Source organism: Solanum lycopersicum, chromosome 8 (genome assembly GCF_036512215.1).
Source record: "Solanum lycopersicum chromosome 8, SLM_r2.1".
NCBI lineage: Eukaryota > Viridiplantae > Streptophyta > Magnoliopsida > Solanales > Solanaceae > Solanum > Solanum lycopersicum.
The window spans coordinates 58,851,203-58,870,749 of NC_090807.1; the positions used below are offsets into that span (position 1 = coordinate 58,851,203).

The 19,547-nt window shown below is 34.0% G+C and overlaps 2 protein-coding genes across 2 annotated transcripts; both read right to left on the minus strand.

The window, feature by feature from the left end:
- Positions 1 to 188: 188 nt before the first annotated feature.
- Positions 189 to 5,901, minus strand: LOC101260365 (uncharacterized). The gene is made up of 8 exons (XM_004245219.4): positions 5,192 to 5,901; positions 4,066 to 4,224; positions 2,759 to 3,090; positions 1,722 to 2,061; positions 1,233 to 1,381; positions 1,039 to 1,132; positions 531 to 602; positions 189 to 440 (listed from the first exon to the last, which is right to left on the minus strand). The coding sequence occupies exons 1-8, from the start codon at positions 5,552 to 5,554 to the stop codon at positions 396 to 398; spliced, it is 1,554 nt and encodes a 517-aa protein (XP_004245267.1). The 5' UTR covers positions 5,555 to 5,901; the 3' UTR covers positions 189 to 395.
- Positions 5,902 to 6,312: 411 nt separating this feature from the next.
- Positions 6,313 to 13,415, minus strand: LOC101260663 (uncharacterized). The gene is made up of 3 exons (XM_004245220.5): positions 12,648 to 13,415; positions 11,117 to 11,197; positions 6,313 to 7,230 (listed from the first exon to the last, which is right to left on the minus strand). The coding sequence occupies exons 1-3, from the start codon at positions 13,066 to 13,068 to the stop codon at positions 6,812 to 6,814; spliced, it is 921 nt and encodes a 306-aa protein (XP_004245268.1). The 5' UTR covers positions 13,069 to 13,415; the 3' UTR covers positions 6,313 to 6,811.
- Between the last annotated feature and the right edge of the window lie 6,132 nt (positions 13,416 to 19,547).

The window sequence follows — 19,547 nt, forward strand, 5'->3', positions numbered from 1 at the left end:
CAAAAATAAGTTAATTTGGTTTTATCCAACTGTGTCGTTGATCTTTGTATGCAAGTTTTCTATCCAACACAAAATATTGTGGCATACTAATCAATGACTTAAAAGTAATTATTATTGGTGATTGGAAGTGGCATATTTATTGTTATATCATTTTTAATGAAGAGACTAGCTTGAACCCAGAGCTCTAGTTTTGAACTTCTTAAGAAAAGGCAACTTTGTATTGTATTAATAGATTACAAAGCGAGAGAAAAAATTGTTTCTAGTCACTAATCAACAAAGCTTGGTGTTCTCAAAACCGAAACATACTCTCATTCAACTTTCTGCATTTTCCTCAGTACAAAAATGAAGCTCAAAGCAAGTTAAACGCTACTGATACTATAACATAGGAAGGTGGCTTACTCCAGCTTTATCCTGTCAATATCAGTCATGATCCCTTCAAGCTGAAAAAGAAACGAAACACGTCGAATGAATATGTGGCAAAATAAAATGTGAATAAAAACCATGGCTGAAAATGCTTATACAAGAATTACCTTCACAATCTGACGCAAAAAGTAATCACCATACTTCTTCGCGGACTTAGATTCTACAACACGTACCATATCCTGGAATGAAAGACATTGTGAATCACTTTGTCACAATGTATGATAGTGTTTACTACCTTGGGTTAGAAGAATAAGCACAGTAAATATTCTACATGCATTTATGGCCTTGTGTTATTTGTACCGAAAGCTACAGGAGAGACTAACACATGTTAAATGACACCAAAACCAGCAAAACAATCAATAAGAAATGCCCACACTTGTTCGCATCTCTTCAGAACAAGAATAAAGGTAAATGCTGAAAAACAGTTCACGGTTGATTATTCCCAAGCTACTCAAAAGACATTATTTTGAATATGATCGAAAAAGACCGACTATAAAACCCCACGCACATTACCTAGATTATATCAAATAAATAATGTAGTCAGCCATCAATTACCCAATGGAGAAAGGATTAAAGGAACAAGATGACAAGATTTTTACATAATATGTTTCTTACTTCATCTATGTAGAAGTCCACATCGGCATTGGAAATTATCTTGCCATCAGAATCGACAGCATGTGTTTTGTGCTTGTATGTCATCAAAACCGCTCTGCATAACAATGAATTCAGTATATAAGCCCACAAATGCATATATCACAGCTGAGAATTTGCATGATAACAAACCGCTAAATGCATTAGATATTTGAGACCTTAAATTGGGTTCATCCAAATCCATGTAATTTGCAAGCTTCCCCAGGGAGATTGTTGAATACACTTTCAAATAGGACCTAACACCAGCCAATAATTGTTGCTGCTTCACTTCATATAGAAACATCTTCAATTGTAGCCTATAGGCATCCTGAGGAAGACAATATAACTAATTTAATAGCGATGAAAGCTGTGTAAAAGCTGAAGAAAAAATGTCATGTGGTCGGAGCATGCAAAACCATCATCTGTGGTGGTTCAAATGTGGAGTCAAGAAATAAGAAACATAGAGAAACCGTTCACATAAAATACACAAGGATCCTTGTAATGGAGATTGAAGGAGCAACTTGGATGTAATTGAAGTAAACATTTCTAGAAACAAATGAACATTTGCATGGAGGATTGAGGAGAACAATCTGTATCTTTATATCTTTAAACTAACCTTGCAGGTGGGATAAAAAGGACCAGAAACTAAGACTAGTTAAAATAGGTACCTGGTTGTAATTTACGAGAGGCTCCTCAAAACTTGGAGCAGAAGGAGTAATGAACTTAGGACATGCATATGAGAAGAGCTCGTCATAGAGTGCAGATGCCTCCTCATCATATCTCAGCATCCTCGCCATCTTCTCACCATACTTCTCCCTTAATTGAGAATTCACAGTTTCTTCAACAAGTTTCACTTGAGGGCACAATGACAAAGCAATAGCCAACAGGGCATACATCTGCTCATTTTTCTTCAGTATCTGCTCATACTGGGGTGACTTCTGGTGATACTGCTTTGTCTTATAAATATACAGAAGGATTTTGTTAAACTCATGGATAGCCTCTACATACCTGCAAAATGGTGAACCCATTTTCCAGATTAGAGGAAATAAAACTTCTCTGCTAAAGCCAAACCAAATACAAATAGAACTGTAAGCACTTGCAGATGGGTCAGGTGGCTCCTTGTTGAGTTAAAAGAGAAGTGCATACTACTTTCTAGAGGTGGTAAATCACACCCAACCCGCCCAACCTGTTTAAGTTTAACACGCCCATTTATTAGCTCAGCCCATTTCAACCCGAAAAAATTGGATTGATAAATTGACTCATGAGATATGTTGTCAAAATATTTTTTAAGAAAAAACTTTTTTTTTAATTTGATATGTTATATATAGCCATAATACAGAAAAAATAATTTCATTAGGTACTAAAATGTTTTAAAAGAACAAATAAAATAATTAAACTTAGTAAAACTTGGGTTGAGTTGGATCTTGACCTATTCTATGAGTACTGCTTGCCCCGTTTTGACAAACCCATTCTGATCCAAGCAAAATTCGTTGGGTTGGGTTTTGACCCATTAGGACCCTAGTTCATTTAATTTGATTAGAACACTCACAGACCAGCAATTTCCGCAAAATGGAAGGAACGCATATTTTAAAATATGCATGTTAGTAAATTCTTGAGTAAAAATAGAAGTATACACAATCATACAGAACTGTACAGTACATGTAACAGAAATGCAAGAGTTGGGAGAAAATAATGATCAACATACCTCCTCAACATAAGATTAGCAAAACCATAGTGATATATTGTGGTTATGTGGCTCCCAATAACACTGGTGTAAACTCCCTGTTGAGTTATGTCAATTGGACGTAAACACTTCAGGCCAGTATGATAATCACCCAACAGACAATGAACTCTGAGCAAGCCTATCATGCTGAAATAGCCCAAAACCTTCAAGACATTACTTCCACCACTGTAATCATACCCATCAGTAGCAGTAAACTCTTCAAGACCTTCCTTTTCCCTCTCCAAGATTTGGATTATTGTAGATTTCTCCACAAGGGCTTGTAAGAAATTGAGAACACCGTAGACATTCCAAGCCTAATAAACATCATTATTAGAGTGATTTTTTAGACAATAAAATCATAAATGGTTTATTAAATCATAATAAGAAATATGTTGGTTAAAAAACACATCTTAGTTGTCCAAGTCAGGCTTTGACAGCCAATCCAATCTCTTCACCTAATGACCACTTTGCACTATAATGATTAACATCCATCAATACCATAACTTTATCCCATTATTAAACCAATATAGTTTTGTCCACAGTGGCAAAACCAAAAATTTTGCTAAGGGTTTTCATTATTAATTAATATATACCTAAGAAAAGTAAGCTATGACCTATATACTAGATATAATTGTCAATGTATACAGTGTAATTTTTTGACAAAAGGATGTATAATTGAACACCCATCACTGTACGTGGCGGCTCCACAGTTTGCCCATTCATGAAACACCATACGCCAATATATGACCTTGGAGACAAGCTACAAGCAATTCTTACTCCATCACGACAATTTATGACCCTAGCTATAGCTATAGCTAAAAGGAAACTATTACCCAAACGTAACACATCAATACCCTGGATAATAAACTGCAAACAGCTAAAAGATGCCACAGAAGAATGATTTTTAAAAACAAATACCGGATAAAAGATGCTTGAGAACAATGTTGCAGGGTTTACAGTTAAAAAACAATGTTACAGATTTATGCATTTACTAATAATACATGTAACCAATAATAATTCAAGGGAACGCAGATAACCACATGGTCAATATTGTAATGTTCAAAAAAATTTCCTAGTTTTATCTAAAAATCAAGTATCAAAGATAAAAGAGTAATTATGCAAAAAATAATAAAACGCAAGAAAAAAATTATAAAGATCCTTAAAAAGTAAAATAGAGTACTAACTGAACAAATTTCAAAAGTATATTTCAGATAGTGCTATAACTTGGACAATCTTAATAGATTAAACTATAGGGAAGAAGAAAAAGCATCGTAATCTGTCAGCTCTACCTGGTCGTACTGCCTAAGCAACGCGATCTCTTCTGCAGTTTTGCTCTTCATCTTTGCACGGTATTGACAGAATGCCTGGAATTGGTATACAAACTCATCTACCATGTCCCACAACCACTGGTTTGGCAATTGCATGTTAACCACACCATGCAGCACCACCTACAGCAATGCAGTCTATGTGAAACTCAAGATTCATTTTACGAAGCCTATAAATGCACAGCCGTTGTTCCACAGTGTCAAGCTTAGCAACCTAGCTACAAAAATCTATACAGTAAATAAAGTGCATTCCTAAATAAATAAAATACACGCTTTCTAAAGACCCGCTAGTACTGCCCAACTTTGTCCATTTAACAAATAGATGCTATACAGTTCAAACAGTTCTTAAAACACAAACATTCTAACATCACTATGCAAAGAAACTTTTTATATAATACTTGTTCGTAAGATCCAAAGTAAAGACCCAAAAACTAATATAGTATAAACAATCTATTCTGAATATCAACAATTTTGATAAAATTCCTTTAGGCTTATGGAGTACGATTCATAGCCAAAGTAATCACAGGTCTAGTCTGAGGGGAACTCTATTTAGGTTGTTTTTCTATATGGAGGATGTGCATGATTTAAGTAGTTTAGGTAAAATACATTGTCTGCAGTGCGAGTACCAATATATATAGAATGTCACAATCACAAAGAATTTCATGTGACGAGCATAATGATAACATATCTACAGGCTTCACAATGTATTTAGAAAAGAACTACTTCAGTTGAAGTATATCATGCTAGAAATTTGATTCATTGCCAATAAGTATAATTCAGTCACCAATATCAAATAACTATGTTTGAACTCCAAATATCAATCTACTATATGCAATCGCATTACAATATAGGCCTAAATTGTGGACTTACATTCAGACTATCGGGAGACATACAGCAAGTAAAATCTAAGAACGCGTCTAGTGTTAAAGAATCCCAATTATGAAGAATTGGAATAAAACAGGCATGGATTCATGGAACTGACTCTAATTAGCTTGGAATTGAAGCTTAGTAGTTTTACTGAGCTCACTGAATAACACAAACCAACACATCAAAAAAGAAACAAATAAAAAAGGCGACAATATTTAAAAACCTGGAAAAGGCTGCAATAATTGTCCCACGAATCAATCCGCTGTCTAAGAGTAGGAGAAAGTCTAGCATACAAGTGACGGAACCACATCTCACGGTAAAGCAAGCAGAAGACATGGTCATTATCAACGTAAGGCGCAACGGCATCAACAGAAGGCCAAGGAGTTTCCTTAAACATACGCTCACTCAGTGTCTGAAAAGAGGTCTCATACATCTGGTGAATCTCGTAAACATTCTTCTCTCTTATGTGCCTATACAGATGAACCACGAACGATTTTACGGAATCTGGCACGAAATTCGGGTCGTACCCGACTGCATCTGTTTCTTGTGGGTAACCTCCTTCTTCGTACTCGTAGGGAGCTGCCATTGTTGAGCTTAAACGCTGAAAATCAAAAATCAAAAATCGCAAATCGACGGTTTAGGTTTAGGGCGAAACTGATTAACAGTGGTGAAGATGAGGTGGTAGCAGAAGGTTTTGGATGTTCTTGACCTAAGGAATTTAGTGGAGAAGATGGGCTAATTGGGCTTTACGTTTTTGGGCTTTTGCTTTTGGGGGGAAATTTAGCAAATAGCACTTAATTACGTGTTATCAAACATTAGCCACCATTTTATAAGCTATTAACATTTGATCATATTATATGGGACGAATTGTGAACAAAAATACTCTTACTAAAAACACAAGATAACTTTAATAAAGTGTGCTGGAATTTCAGTACACTTTGTTGGAGTTTTACCATTACTTATGTTGTCCATTTCCAATCATGTCATTTTCAGAAATCAAACCTTGAATAGGATTTTTTTCCAAGGACTCATATATTAACTTAAGTTATGCTCTGTTGTTCATTACCAAAATTGGAATTCAAGTCTCAAGGGTAAATTAGAGTATGACAGCAAAGATCAAAAATTCATATTTTCATGACAAAGTTTGTTTCAACAATCTTTGATCATTATGTCAAGTTTTGCTTTCTACAACTGTTTTGACGGTAGATATACCTCTAAATATTCATCAGCAAATATGCATTTAGCAAGTTGCAGAATTCGAATATGAAATATTTAGGGAATGAAAAATTTAGGTTTGCAAAGTAATTCCCTCAGAATCCAGTATTAGAGCTGCGTATTCTTCCATTTGGGTGATGTAACATGGTGACTGGTTTAAATAGGGAAAATTACTAAAACATGATATATTTTTTGTATCACTTTAGCTATGTTGTATATCATCCAAAAATAGATGCTATGCACTAATTTGTGCTCGTTCTAAATTTCAACAGTTATATATCAAGTGGTACGAGGAAAAGACAACTACAAGGAACTACTCCAAAATTCAGTATCAACAACTAAGCAACGCTCATAAGAATACCACGAATCGTGCATTAGTCAGTCTACTCCAAATCAATTACTGAGAGATCCCTTCCCACTCTACCAGCCTTCCACCACCAAGAAAATCAATGTTCCCTCAAACTAACTATACAAAACCTGAAACTCTACCAAAATGAACCGATGCTGCAGCACTCATGTGCAATTCAAAAGTTTTGCCATGCAAGTGATTGGGTAAGATATCACAAGTTAAGACCTTCCACAATATTTCATTCACTGCTCGAGGAATCCAACAGGAGGAAAGTTCATATTATTGTCTTAGCCGGCTAGAGTTGGTACGAGATAAAGCTGGAACTTCCTGGTAGTTATCAGATTCATCCTCCTCATCCGAGGACAAGAAAGAAGGACCCATCCATGCCTTGAAACTTTCATTCACACGTCTCTCTACATCTGGTGTGACCTCCATTGGATTTGCTTCAAGCATTTCTACTCCAAGATTGCGCCCACTGAAGTCACTTTCATCAAGAATTACAGCAGCTTTTCTTCTTAGAAAGAAAGCAGTCCCTCCATATAGAATCACCAGCCCCCATGAAGCAACCTCGTAACACCAAAACAAGGGTGCTGAGCAGCTGCTCCCTAATGTGAGAAGGGTTGAACCAAGAAACAGTGCAAGCAGACCAAATACGATAGCAAAAGCAACATTGAGAATGGATAGACAGCGCACTCCACCTGAAACATAATGATGAAATGTTAGGAATACAAGAATAGCAGATGAAATGAATAAATCAATCTTCCCCGTAGAGACAAAAGACACTAGGAGGTCCATCTATCCAATCCTTGGTGGATTGGTGGATTGGAGTTACCCGGAACCTGTGATGGTGGACGGTGGGAGGTAGTAGGTATCTCATGGAATTAGTCAAGGTATGCATAAGCCAGCCCGAACACCACAGTTATTTTTAAAAAAAAAAAAAAGAAACGAGTAAATCAATCAATAATTATTACCCACCAGCACACATGCAAATAGGCAGGAAACAAGAGCACCCTTCCTCCCACAGTAAGCAGTGAGACAGACAAAACCCATAATCTAACAAATGTATTAAACCATCTCTATATACGTAATTCAAAACCTCCTATCACGCATGCTAATAATCTTACAAAGTTCTCCTAAAATAGATAAGTGATAGCTCAGATATCCTAGTTTTTGGGACCTGACTCCTATCCATTAATACTGTTCAAGTTGGTTTTACCTTCAGAATGAATTGAAGAAATGGAATTCCTTCTGAAGTTGTCATCTCACATTTCGCAGACCTCATACTCCTTTATTAATATTATTAGCAAGTTCATGAAATACCAATTACTGGAGACTGAAAATGAATCAACCCGTTCATGATAAAAGCTCAAGTCGACTTACGTTTGTACCTTCCGGGAGTATATGGGCCCACCCCTGTACCTTCCTCCCATATTAAATACACAAGCTCAACTTCTTTATAGTTATTAAACTAAGAAAACCTAGCACTTCATGCCTCCCAATAATTTAACGGGCTGCACTCTGGAAGCTCAGATCGACTCATTCAGAGTTTAAAAGGACATCTTTACCAACCAACAGTTTCCTTCATAGATATTAAAGGTAAGCTATTCCTGACTTAGCAGTTTTGATTCCCCAAACACTTAAGTGATACACTAAGCAAATAACTAAGATATTAAAAAAATAGCCAAATGACCCTCCAACCTATTATTGGATTTCTAACTACACACTTATACTCAGGGTGGTTCTATTTCCCCCTTGAACTATTTTAAAATGAAATAAATAATCCCTCAAGTGTTTAGTTGGCATAGCGAGTGCATTTCACTCTCTCATCTGCCTTTGGCTTTTTTCTTTGTTTTCTCTCTCTTTCTCATTATCTATCTATTTTTCAGATCTGAAATTTGCCATGCTAGGAGTTTGAAGATTTTCCGACTTCCCTTTTTGGAGCTCATCTCCTAATTAACCCTTAATCAAAATCACTTATCAGACTTTTTCCTCTCTTGTAAGATTTCGTGTCTTTATGGAACAGTGCTTTTAATTCTTTGAAGAAAGACAATTTTTCTACTTTCAAATATAAATTCAATCACTTCATATATCAAAGAGGGTTACGTTGAATATGTTTGTGGTAGAAGATTGAGCATTAATTTGCATTTAATTCGGACAAGATAAGAAATATTCTGGGGGTAAGTTTTTGTTGAATTTTTTGATGGGTATTGAATAATGGCTGCTGAAGAAGACGAAGTAAAATTTTTGTGCATCTTTGAGCAGGTGAAGGAGGTGGAAGAGTTAATGGTGAAAGTGGGGGAGATGATAAAAGGCAGAGGTAGAGGGGAAGATGGTAGTGGTGGAGGAGAGGATGGAGGTGGCGCCGAATTCACGTTTCCCTGCAACTGCACTAGGCAATCAAATCTTCCCCAAAAATTAAGTCCTCCGAGCCTCATGTCATCTGTATTGATTAAAGGGTTATTTAGTCCGGGGGTGATAGGACCCATGTAAAGTATAAATGTGTAGTTGGAAATCAGGTAATAGGTTGAGGGATCATTTAGCTAATTTCTCAAGATATCATGAATGCATTTTTTGTATTCGAAAGAGTAAATCAGAAAAAGGACCCAGAAAAGTTGAAGAACAATCCCAAAGTTAATTATCTCCAGGAATGAACTCAAGCCCAAAATGAACACACTGAGAGTTGAGCTCACAAACCAGTTTCCAACAGATATATAAGCCGGCCTAGTTCAAGCTAGCTCTTTGCTGGCATTGACAATCACGCTCAGCTCGTATAAATAACATAGATCTAACCTCCAAGGCTCTCCTTAGCTCGACTCACTTTTAGCTTTCCCTATAGCGTGTAAGAACATTTATGTTATAAAGATAGTCCTAACAGATCAAAGTTATGGATTGCTTCTTAGATGATCTAAAATTCTTTTGAAAAGCTCATAGCAAGGTGTACACATGATATAAAATATTACTCCCTAGTTCCTCCATACCAATTTAGGTGGCACTGCTTGACTTGGCACAAAGTTTAAGACATGAAGACTTTTGTAATGTGTGGTCTAAAAGAACCCTTAGCTATTTGTGTGGCTATAAGTCATTTCATTAACGGTAAAAGGAGAATTTTAGAGTTAAGTTGTTTCTAATTATTGAAAGGTGACATTCTATTTGGGACAAACTAAAATGGATAGTGTACCACATAAATTGAGATAAAGGGAGTAATTATTAACCACACACAAGAACTACTGCAAGGTTATGTATTGTTTCATTATATTCTTCTCTAATTTCTAAGAAGTATCTATACTATGATGTAATTTCCACCACCAAAGCCATTCCTCTCGCCTTATTCCATTCGCAAAGGTTTGATAGTTATTACAATATTATTCGATCATGGGAAGTATGGCAAACTTCTCTTCATTATAACATCTTTGAGAGCTCGTTGCTTTTGTACCTTCCAACCTTAAGCTGTTACAAACTTGCTATAACAGTGGGTTACTTAGCTTCGATTTGTACCACTGCAGATAGCTCCGTATTTCGTATAACAAACTTGAATAACCCTAGTCCGTTTAAGGAAGAAAACTACTGAAAATGAATTGATGTTTCTCCTACCAAACTCTTGAATTTAGTTTTTTTTTTCTTCCTAAAACCAGCTAGAACAGACACACATACCACAACAAATACAACAAGTAAACAAACGGACAGAAAAACAATTGAATCTGTTCATTGATGCACAAGAACATCAGCGAAAGAACCTAATTTCTGTTGGTATGAGGAAAAGCTCAGATAGATTTCGCACATGAAGTTTTGGTACTTGGGGGGCATTTGACCTTGAAGTTTTGTACTTTTTTTGGCGTTAAACTCCAAAAACATGTTTGTCCATAGCATTCTGGAATTTTGAGGAATTTGAAGAACACTAAAAAACTGTAATCACTTCAAATTACTCTCAAAAATTCAAAAAAAATCCAATTTGTATTCATGGCCAAACACAAACTCCAATTTTCAAATATCATTTTTAACTTTGAAAAACTTACTTTTTTCAAATACTCACAATTTTCAAGGCCAAACGCTCCCTTAACCTCTTGAGCATTATTTTATCCACAAACACAACAAGCATGAATCATTCCCGACAAGATCGTTTTTACACACCAATAATTTTAAAGCCTTATCCCCGAAAGGAAACGTGAGATCACCCACATTTATAAATACACAGAGCTAGAAAACTTGAAATGTATAAGTCAGAAACAAATCTGTGGATTCTCCGCCCAAACTAGCTGATATCTAAAACAGTTCTTTTTATAAGAGCAACACCAATCTGCAACCTTCCAACAGCCAAATACAAAATCTAATATTCCCTCAACCAGCGCTATGCTTAAATGCAGTGAAAAGAGGCTCGCTTCCACGGGGAAAATAACATAATACAGTTGATGCATAGAGCTTAGAAAGGAAAGGGAGGTAAACGAGGAATTCTTGCGAAATCAGACATTTACTGGAAGGACAGAAAAAGTAAATGCCCTAAATTTCCTACCAGTTGCTATAACTAGAGTACTACCCTTATTGGAGGTAACATGAACCAGAGGAAAACGTATAACTCAAGAAATATACCCCTTCTGGAAGCACAATAGTTATTCTCAACAACCTTCAAGCATCCATGTCTCATCGGAGCAGCGTATGCAACCATAATACCTGCAAAGTTTAAAGCAGAAACAGTGAGAACTGTTATCTTCTCTCTTATTTTTCTGATAAGTCAGTTATAGTTGTAGCTCTTATACAATTAAACATTTAAAACTGGTAGCAGCACACTTTGAGCCCAGACACACAATTCTGTTATTTGCACCCCAATTTCAGTAACGATAGGATGCAAAGAAAAAACAGGGGAAAGAAGAAGGCAGTAGAATTTCCAGGGTATTTATGTTGTACACCTTACGTGAGTGTGTGAAATTCTTAATTCTCATCAATCTCTATCCTTCCCTTCCTAACCGAGATAGGATTCACTTTTGCAGACATTTACAAGATGAGGAGAGTTGAGATCATTTTTATATTTATAAGGACATATATGTGCCTTCCCTTCATTTCGAGTGTGAGGAGCGATTCAAATTTGAGAATTTCCCATAGCTGAACTCATGCTTGAACAAAAACAGGTTAGTTTTAGCCTCCAAAAACTATGCTCATCAGGTAAGATTAAGCATATATACTTAAAATAATCCAAATAATAAACCTTTTTCATCTCTAAAGTTCATAAACTTGGAATCCCAAAGAACCTAGGTCCAGTTAGGTTTTCAGATATATTGAAATTCCAATACAGCAAAGACTACAGGATTATAAGATTTTAATGAACTTTTCAGAGATAATCAACAGATACAAAAGAACTTCAATCAGAGTTAACTATCAATTATCTATATTCACGTGCAGTCTCAGAGTTACATCCTCATTCATAGCTTCTAAAACGTCTGTTTTTCAATTTCACATACATGTTGCAGTTTATTATAACCAGAGATGTCTTACAATATAAATATTTCCACACGTAGTGAACCCGCGAATCATTTGAGAGTCCGGTTTATACTTTTCATTTTCTACACAATATCTAGGGGAACTATCCTCAGAAAGACTAAATGCAACTAAGTCTAGGCCTAACTTAGGTAGAAGAGACAACAAAACAATAAAATTCCTGACCATGTTATCTGTGTAGCTGTCATGGCATCACTGAAATACACATTCTACTCTTCGAATGTACTAACAACTACTTGTTTCCCTAAAAGAGAGAACGGATTAAACATTTGTGCTATTATCCAAAGATACACAACCACATTTACCCTGTAATGTTCCCAAGTCCTCACGTGCTATTAGTTAAACTAATAAGGGCGCGAAAATACACATTGTACTCTTCAAATGCAATAACAAAAGTCAAAAGAAGATGCATCTCATTTGCCTAAAAAAACAGATACTGAATAAGCATAAAGTACAAGCTAAACAGAGCAATTAGATGCAACGGCGAGGCCAAAAATATGAAACAGGCGATCTCTTTTTCGAATTCAATAACAAACTCAAAATTAGGTTTACTTCTTATTCGCATAAGACATATAAACCATGTGCTATCACATTTGTCAAACATAAAATATTTCTCACATCTACTCACCTGCAATTAGATACACTGCCGATATCGCAAAAATGAACGTGGAAGGAATGAACACAACCATCCAATAGTAATCCACAATCTCCTGATTAGTTAGGTAAAACGCACCAGGAAAACTATCCGAATCACCAGCAGTACCACCACCACTACCACCTTCAGAACCACTAGCAGCTATATTAGTAAAATTAATCGAAAGCGGCTGAATACGATAGTCACCACAGAAAGGCCGGCGAGCAGGATCGACAGGAAACACTATTTTCAAGCTGATAACAGTACATACAATAATAGCAAGTGATATTAGGGCTAAACTGCAGATCACAAAGGGCCTCTGAAGACGATTAAATGCCTTGTCTTCCTCACGAAGACACTCGTATTCGTGCTTTGGCATAAACGCTTGCCGGAGTGCATCTCCGATTATCGCCATATTCTTCTTTTTTTTTCCCTTCAACAACTGTAGAAAGGCATGTACGAAGAGTTGTGAAGGGGAAGGAGAATTTGGAGAGCTGGTGGGAGGAGAAAATTGTGGAATCAAAATGGGGTTTGAAGGGTGGGAATGGAAATGCTAGTTGGTGCGGGGGGGTTTGGGGATGATGGATGGTATGTTCAAAGTTAGTTTGTTGCTTTTGCTTTCAGATTTAGCACGGTCACGCGTCTATTTACTCCTCTCTTTTTTTCTACTTTTGTATTTATAGCAATGATGGCATGAATTTAATTTGTGATCTTACCGCGTGAAGTATTGCCTAGGTTTCCCAAACTAGACATGATTTTAGTGTGTTTTTTAGGAAAAAGTTGTCAAATTTAAAGTTAATCAGTTATTTAGTAATTGAAAATTGAAATTAACCTAATTATTAACTACATATTATAATAATGATTTGTTTATATTGTAATAGTTATAAGATATTATTTGATCGTCCAAGTATAATTACATAGTTAGATTAAATCTTAAAAAATAATTATCAAAAGTTAAAAGGTAATATTTTAGAAAATATATGTCATTATAAATTTTATATATATAAAGGTACACATCTTGTAAGAGCATTTTCATATTTTTCCGAATGAGATCACTATCTTTTCTGAGACATCTAAGTGGGTTACTTTAAAGAAAAATCTTTGAAGGTTAGTTCCAATAGTATAGACCAAGAAATTAATGATTCAGATTGTAAAATCATATTATTTTTATTTGTAGAAATTTCACGTCTAGGATTAAGGATTGTAATGATAATAATAATGTTGGGTTACAAACTCTTTAAGAGAGAATTGTAGAATCCTAAGTTAATTATTATTATTATTATTTTTATTTATTATAATAATTATAAATAATCTAATCCTAGTCATGATATAATCATAACCGTTAATATAACTAGTCTAATTTTGATGTGACTCTAATTCTACAACAATCACTACAACAAAAATAGTCTCTAAGGAAGGAAATCTAGTCCCTAAAAGCTTAAATGTGAATTGAGAAACAAGAGACCAGAAAAATGTGGTCGCCACTCGTTCCAGATATTTTCGTCAGAAATGGATGCAGTTTTTGGTTAGCCTACCATTTTTGCAGATGCGCCACCATGGGTGTAGAAGGAAGTGAACACAAATGTAATAGGAACTTATTATTATGCTAAAGTTAGGAACAAAGCTGCTGGCTTTTTTCAGAATCCGCATGTGACCCAAAATATTAATATCGTGCTACATATAACCATAGAAGGTGAACCTATTGTCACTAGCAACTCTTAATTATATTTAATATAATTAATCCTTTGATCATGTTGATCTAAAACTTCAAATATACCCTAAAATTAATGCAAGCCTCCAAAATTAACATAACTCGTTGATTACTAAGCAAAAAAAAAAAGGTTCGACAGTGGTATGTGCCATCAAAAGATGTGAAATTGTACAAATACTTAATTGTTAGTAATTACACAAATAAAACTCAACCAAACTCAAAATTTGTAGTGGGTTTTGCCTAACAAAAGCCCATGCTAACCCAATTATTTTTATTTTTTTAATAAGTATTTATTTGTTGAGAAAATTGACTGGAGAAAATTATTGTTATTCTAAAAAATTACTCTAAATCAGAGGATAAAAGTTTTTAAGCCAGTGTGTAGGTTTTCTTTTTTTGGAAAACAAGCAAATATATCATAAAAGCAATATATAACCCTTTACATTCATATTTTACTAAAAAATTATATTATATAGATCAATTAACTTTGCTTGACTGATATTAAGTCAATGTCATATATTGCATTGATATAACTAAAATTGATAATTTCACTTAATTGATACTTGTTTGCAATAAATTTTCGTAAGCACGAAAAATCGACTGCAAGCAAAATAAATAAAAGAAAAATGTGATTTTATTAGTGAATTATTGTGAGTACAATTTCGTTGTTCTCTTAATTCTCTCTCCTAAGTTTCTCGCGATTCGAGGGCCTTCAGTAGCGTATTTCCCAAATTTTTGGATGATGTAGACCTCCTTGAGATGTTGTCGATCCCCCGGACGTCGAAAAGCGCTTCGTCGTTGTAAGTCGATCTCCGGGAAGAACTTTGTTGATCACTCCTTTGAAGAACTATTGATGTTGTAGCTTTCTCCAATTTGTTGAATGTTTGTTGAAGAGTCTTCTTCTTTTTCCGTCCTCTAGAATGTCATGTCCATCCCCTATTTAAAGTTGTATGGGGTGGACAAGGTTGCATATGATTGGCCAAAGAATGTCATTTTGAAACTTGGCATGCTGTAATTGGTTCTTGCACTCGACTGGGACTAACACCTCATTTGGACACGTGACATCACCTTGTTGGTTTCGGATGCCAAGTCAATGTGACACGTGGCACGAGTTTGGGCTTCAAGGTAAAATGGACCTTGGATTTGAACTTAATAAAGTGGACTCATTTATTTGTAAAGCCCAAATTAATCATTCAGCCCAAATAAACATGGATTTAATTCAGATTTTGTATGAATTTGATCCAATACAATTTATGTGTCTACAATACTATATCAGTATATAAATTTTATATTAATATCAGTAAGGATTTAAGGTTTCTTGTTCATACATTACTCAACGATACTATAAGAGTATATAATACCATTGGTTAGTGAGTAATTACTGAGCAAACAACTTTAGTTTAACTCTTAACTTTGATTTAACGAACAACTACGCCCTGAAATTTTGAATGTGCACAAGTAGACACTTAAATTTGTATAAGTTTGAAAAAGTAAATACCAGTGTGAGTGTCCTACATGTCACAATACACGTATGACGTCATGTAAGATACAATAATGCCATGTAGGACGAATGTGTCAATTCACTCAATTTTATACAAGTTTAAAGCCTCATTTGTTTGTACTTAATGAAGGTCTGAATCTTAACCAATTAGATTCGCTTCATTTAGTGTGTTCGTTTTTTAGGACTGAATCTTAATCATACATATTCAGTTTATTTGTTTATTTCCTTATAAGTCTCTTAGGCCTCATTTGTTTGCACTTAATGGAGGTCTTAATCTTAATCATTCAGATTTAGCCCATTAAGTACGTTTCTTTTTTAGGTCTGATCAGCTCATTAAGTTCATTTGTTTTATTTTTATAACTTTTTTTTAATGGGTCTGAAGAGGTCTGAACGAATCAGATCTGTATGAGACTCTTAACAACATTCAGACTCATTTGATAACTTATCAAATAATAAATCATAACTTCTTTGCTTTGGGCGTGCTATTTTATATTATAACTAAAAACTTTCTTTCTCACTTTTGTCAATCAAACACCATTTTTTATCTATTAGTAAGTTTTCATAAATCTTTTCAAGTTTTTTTTATATTAATAACTTTCTTGTATTGATGTGTGTCAAGACTCAAGAATACTGGTTGCAATAATATTTTTGGTGTATTCTTGTTATTCAAAGTTTTTGAATGAAAAAATAGTACTACAAATCATGATTATTAAAACTTTTTTTAAAAAAAAATCAAAAGTGATATATTTTGTTGAAAGGAAAATTTTATGATATTTTAATAATATAATATTCAATTTCACTTCCACATTCAGATATTGAAAACAAACGCATTAATTATTTAGTGTTCAGATTTGGATACCACATCTTAATATTTAGATGTGTATTCAGATCAAAACACCTAGATCTTAATGCAAATCTTAATATTGTATTCAGATTCAGACATCTTAATCTTAATTAAAACAAATAAGGCCTTAATGGGTCTGAATACATCTGAATGAATCAGATCTATAATACACTTTCAACACCATTCAGACTCAAAATAAGACTCCTATCTTAATTCAACTAATTCACAATAACTCATAAAAGTTTTTTTTCTTATTTAATTAATGTTTAATTATATGCTTACTGTTATAATTGTCTTTATTCTTACTAACTTAATATACGTCTTTTACTTTCATAAATTAATTAATATATTTGAATTGATAAGCATTCACGATATAATATTTAACACGGTTTCAAAAAATAAGAAAGTATTAATTATTTTATCGATAACAATAACAAATATTCATTATAAATAAAACGTTTTCATAAACATTATATTACTACTCTATATAAACTATTTTACATGACATTGTATTATATTCTCGAATATTTTGAGTGCAATGAATACTCATATTAATGATGTAACTTAGTGTTAAATTTTTAACAGATAAATCATATTACCTTGTTACCATAAAAATGTTCAAAATATTATTTTCTATATATAAAAAATTATTTTATTAAAATAAGATTTTTATAACATTTTATCGATAATATTTAATTTCATATGCACATTCAGATATTGAAAATAAACAGTTCCAATAATCTGGTGTTCAGATTCAGAGATAACATCTTAATATTCAAATATTTATGTATTCATATCCAGACGTCTTAATCTTAATGAAGACAAATGAACCCCAGTTGTCTACTTGTGCAAATCCAAAATTAAAAATCATAGTTACCAACTGACGTCAAGTTAAAAGTCATGTTTGAACATTATGCTCTTATTTTAAAAGTGTAAGTAACTATTTTTTAGAGAAAAGACATAAATACACCATCGAAGTTGTCCCATATTTTCACAAAGACACCTAAACTTTAAAAGTGTCCTATAACCCCACTAAACAACTATATATCATTGTAAATGGGTCATTTTTACTCATTCCCTCGTCTACGTCGTTTGTTCACTCCCTATGATAGAATATACCCGACCCGACCCTTATCTTTTGAAGAAAATTCGTCTATGTTCTCTTTTCATCACCCATCACCAGATTAGGTAAAGAAATGGGAACATCCATGGAAAAGCCAAAGCTCTTATAAACACATAGGCACTTAATAAGACAAGAAGCCTCTCTGATAAGTGAATGCAACTGAAACGGCATCATTTCTACTGAGAATCTGGGAATCTCCCTTCGTCTTTGTCAGGTTTGCCTCATCTATTAAATCGAACAGAATGGTGCTCGTTCTCACCTTTGTGTCGATAATAATCTTCTGGTTAGAGCTTGTGTTCTCATCTTGAAGTATGGAAAGCAAACTCAAAATCGAATGCATTGGTCGTCTCATTCCATTGTTCATTACCTTTCGAAACGAATTTCTTGCCTGGCTTGCCTTCACGGCATTCTCCTTAGCCTGTTGCAGCAAATCTTTCCTCGCTTCTAGTTTCTCCCTCATTAATTGTGACTCTTCAAGAACCATCGTATAGGAATAGCGCCACAGCCAGCAACTACTTCCACTATCTTCATCTCATTATGGCTCCAATCATCATTTGCACTCGGAATAACAAAAATTAAAATAGCATAAAGAGTGTCAAATAACTCAGGCGTCACACTTTTGAAATTCGAAGCAACATAGTTCTTTCTATGAAAATCAAAATATTAGGGCCATCACATCTATTTTGGGTTTAAATTGGGGAAGATGACATAAATTGATTAAATAATTAATAATAAAGAAAGGAAATGACATGTGATACTTTTAAGCTGGTCAATGAAAGTGAAAATTGGTCCATGACACGCCTAACGTGGGTGTAAACAATCTAGACGAGGGAATGGGTAAAAATGACTCATTTACAACGATATATAGTTGTTTAGTGGGGTGATATGATACTTTGAAAGTTTAGGTGTCTTTATGCAAATATGGGACAACTTCGATGGTGTGTTTATGTCTTTTCTCTATTTTTTACTTATTAATAAGTTAGTTGAGTTATTTATTTCATTGAATATAAAATATATCTAGACCAACTATGAAATGGCAAAAACATTTTGAACTAAACTATTAAAAAGATGATATATTTGCCCAAACTCAGAATACTTTATGGGCATATTCGATCTTTTCCATTATTATAAAAGAGCATAACAATAACATATTTCAATAAATAATAATTCGATTAATCGATCCAAAATTGTGACTTGACTTGTAAATAATTTATTTTCAAAGTGTACAATGACATCATAGTTAAAACTGCAAGTAGAATTGTAAAAGCTGGTGCCTGTATAATAAATAATGCATGGTGACGCTGACCACTTTCAATGAAGAATCTTTTAAATCAAACAAATCCCCACCGTCCGTTTAATAAATGTCGGCCGAACATTCGGCCATCAACGTAACCAACAATTCTATGACATATAGGATTTTCACCGCCTCTTCCGTTCCTTTTGTTTTCAAATCAACACTTTCATTTTACAATGTAGTCAAACTCTTCGTCCCAATTTATATAACACTTTTTATATTTTAAAAGTTAAACAATTAAAATTTAATTATATATATAATTTAAATTTTTATAAAATAAAATTTATATATTTAAAAAGTTACGTAAAAAATATTATAATTTATAATAATTGATATTTAAAATATTTAAATGATCTATGAAAAATTTATGATCAAAGATAGACTTATTTGACTCTTAAAATTCGAAACTTGATTGTAAAATTAA

Coding starts and splice junctions, on each gene's coding strand:
- LOC101260365 (XM_004245219.4), bottom strand. CDS start 5,554: ATGGCAGCTCCCTACGAGTACGAAGAAGGAGGTTACCCACAAGAAACA. Junction 1,133..1,232: donor TTGGATGAACCCAATTTAAG/GTCTCAAATATC, acceptor ATTGTTATGCAG/AGCGGTTTTGATGACATACA. Junction 603..1,038: donor TGGACTTCTACATAGATGAA/GTAAGAAACATA, acceptor CTTTCATTCCAG/GATATGGTACGTGTTGTAGA.
- LOC101260663 (XM_004245220.5), bottom strand. CDS start 13,068: ATGGCGATAATCGGAGATGCACTCCGGCAAGCGTTTATGCCAAAGCAC. Junction 11,198..12,647: donor GGCAGTGTATCTAATTGCAG/GTGAGTAGATGT, acceptor TAAACTTTGCAG/GTATTATGGTTGCATACGCT. Junction 7,231..11,116: donor CTATTGTGCTTCCAGAAGGG/GTATATTTCTTG, acceptor ATTATGTTTCAG/GTGGAGTGCGCTGTCTATCC.